General features: G+C 31.5%; 1 protein-coding gene across 1 annotated transcript in view; it reads left to right on the plus strand.

The window, feature by feature from the left end:
* The window catches only part of LOC106882316 (zinc finger SWIM domain-containing protein 8), a 32660-nt gene extending 30689 nt beyond the window's left edge, over window positions 1–1971 (plus strand). Inside the window, exon 18 of the mRNA XM_052968266.1 lies at window positions 1158–1971. Coding sequence (XP_052824226.1) covers window positions 1158–1401 — 244 coding nt within the window. The 3' untranslated portion in view covers window positions 1402–1971. The remainder of the gene's footprint in view (window positions 1–1157) is intronic.
* Window positions 1972–2178: the final 207 nt, after the last annotated feature.

Genomic DNA, 2178 nt, shown 5'->3' on the forward strand with positions numbered 1-2178 from the left:
CTGGCTCCTGTGCAGGTGGCACGTAAAATACACCATTTTGAGCGTGGCCGTTGCCAGTACTGCCTGACTGGCCTTCGTGCCGGTGGCACGTAAAAGCACCCACTACACTCTTGGAGTGGTTGGCGTTAGGAAGGGCATCCAGCTGTAGAAACTGCCAAATCAGATTGGAGCCTGGTGTAGCCATCTGGTTTCACCAGTCCTCAGTCAAATCGTCCAACCCATGCTAGCATGGAAAGCAGACGTTAAACGATGATGATGATGGTAGAAGACCTGAATTTTAAAAATCTAGAGAAACTGCTTTTGAAAGGCTGCAAATCAATTTACAGAAAAATAAAATTTTGGAGTAGGACTGTATTTAGTTAAGAACCAAGATCCAATGGAATGTAAATCAAACCAAATAACTTCTATGTTTAACTATGGTTTATGCTGTTTCAGAAAAGTGTACTGTTGCTTCTTTTTATCTGCCACTTGTTTCCATGAAACATAATTCCCAATCAATATAATGGAGTTTAATTTCAATTATTTTTGTGTTAATATATGTGAATATATGGGATATTATTTGAGATGCTTAAACTTTATTATGCTGTATTTTTAAAATTTATTACAAAATGGTAACTATTCTCCTATATCACCTGATATTGCCTCTGACTGGGAAAATATAATTTTACCTTTATCACTTTGTGATTCATTCAAAGAGAATTTTTTTATCCCCCGATAAGTGACATACTTTCAGCCTTGGTATGGAAGTATGGTTTGCAAATGTGTATTATTACTAATATGGTTATCATACTCTTGTTGAGATTCTGTTTAATGTAGTTTTATTTATGTTAAGATTGTGGTTATTAGCAAATATCCTTGAAGCAATAGGGATTTTTACATTTTTTAAAACTACTTATGAAGATTAAGTAATAGATGAATAATCTTTTTTACTTATTTTGTCTAAATGATATTTCTATTTTACCACTTAAGTATAAAAGTTTGCAAACCAACTCAATATGTAAATTAACTCAATTAAGTCAATAAGTACTAATATTTTAGATATTAGTACTTATTTTAAATATTTTAAATTTTTGAATAGTTTAAATATATTAAATTAAAAATTTGTTTCACACTATGCATTCTATCCTTGATTTCTTTTTTCCTTTTCTTTTTTATAGGTTCATGCATTGTGCGCATCATCGCATTCATCATATAACATCACCTGAATATGATGATTTTGTCAGCATCATCTGTACTGCACAGAAAGCATTCTGCATGTCCCCTGGGGGCCCTGTGCAGTTCAATGAGCTGCTCCAAAGTCTACGCCGCTCCAAGTCATGCCGCAAAGAACTCTGGCAGAAAATTGTCAATGGACTCACACGGGGAACATGTAATGTCACCAGCTCTAAAATTTCTCTATAAGCAAAAAGATACTCTGGAAATAAATATTAATGCTGGCATTTGTTTGAGATGTCATCTTCTAAATTGCAGGCTGCAGTGTTAAATTCACTATAATAAGTAACATCACAACTCATAATTTTTTCTAGTAGACATTAGTGAAAACACTTGCAATTAAAAGTTTACTTATTTGCCTTTAGTCCCAAGTAGGTAAGCAGATGTCTGTAAATGCAAGCATTGATAGCTTCAATTATTCAGGAATCATGCATTCACTCAATGAAGAAAATGTGATCTGCTGGAAATACATACCTAGGAATGTGTATTGTCACAATTAGTATAGTAAGCTAAATATAAGTCCTTGAATATTATAAAATATTATAAAAGCAGTGGTTTGTTTTTCTTGTTCACACCTCCGTTTGTATTGACCCTAATCTTTCTGTTGTTGCTGCTTGTCTAACAAGTAGAAGTTACATGGCTATTATTGGCTTTTTTTCTTTTTTTTTTGGGGTGGACAATAATGTCTTCCTTGCAAGACAAATTAAAAATATGTGAATTCGAGGAAGAAAATGTTTTTAAAAATTTGGACTAGAAAAATTATTTTATAAAATTTTAATTATAATTTCTTTAATTTAACTTTTAAAAAATTTTTAGTTCAAATTTTTCAAATTTTTTTTTAAGATGCATATTTTGCATATTTTATTAATAATTTGTCTTACACTTTTGGAAATTTTTCCACTATGATTTTCCTTTTTTAACCTTTACTGTGTTAAATTCATTTTCACAGTTTCTTTGTTTTACTTT

This window comes from Octopus bimaculoides, chromosome 5 (assembly GCF_001194135.2).
Source record: "Octopus bimaculoides isolate UCB-OBI-ISO-001 chromosome 5, ASM119413v2, whole genome shotgun sequence".
NCBI classification, from domain to species: domain Eukaryota; kingdom Metazoa; phylum Mollusca; class Cephalopoda; order Octopoda; family Octopodidae; genus Octopus; species Octopus bimaculoides.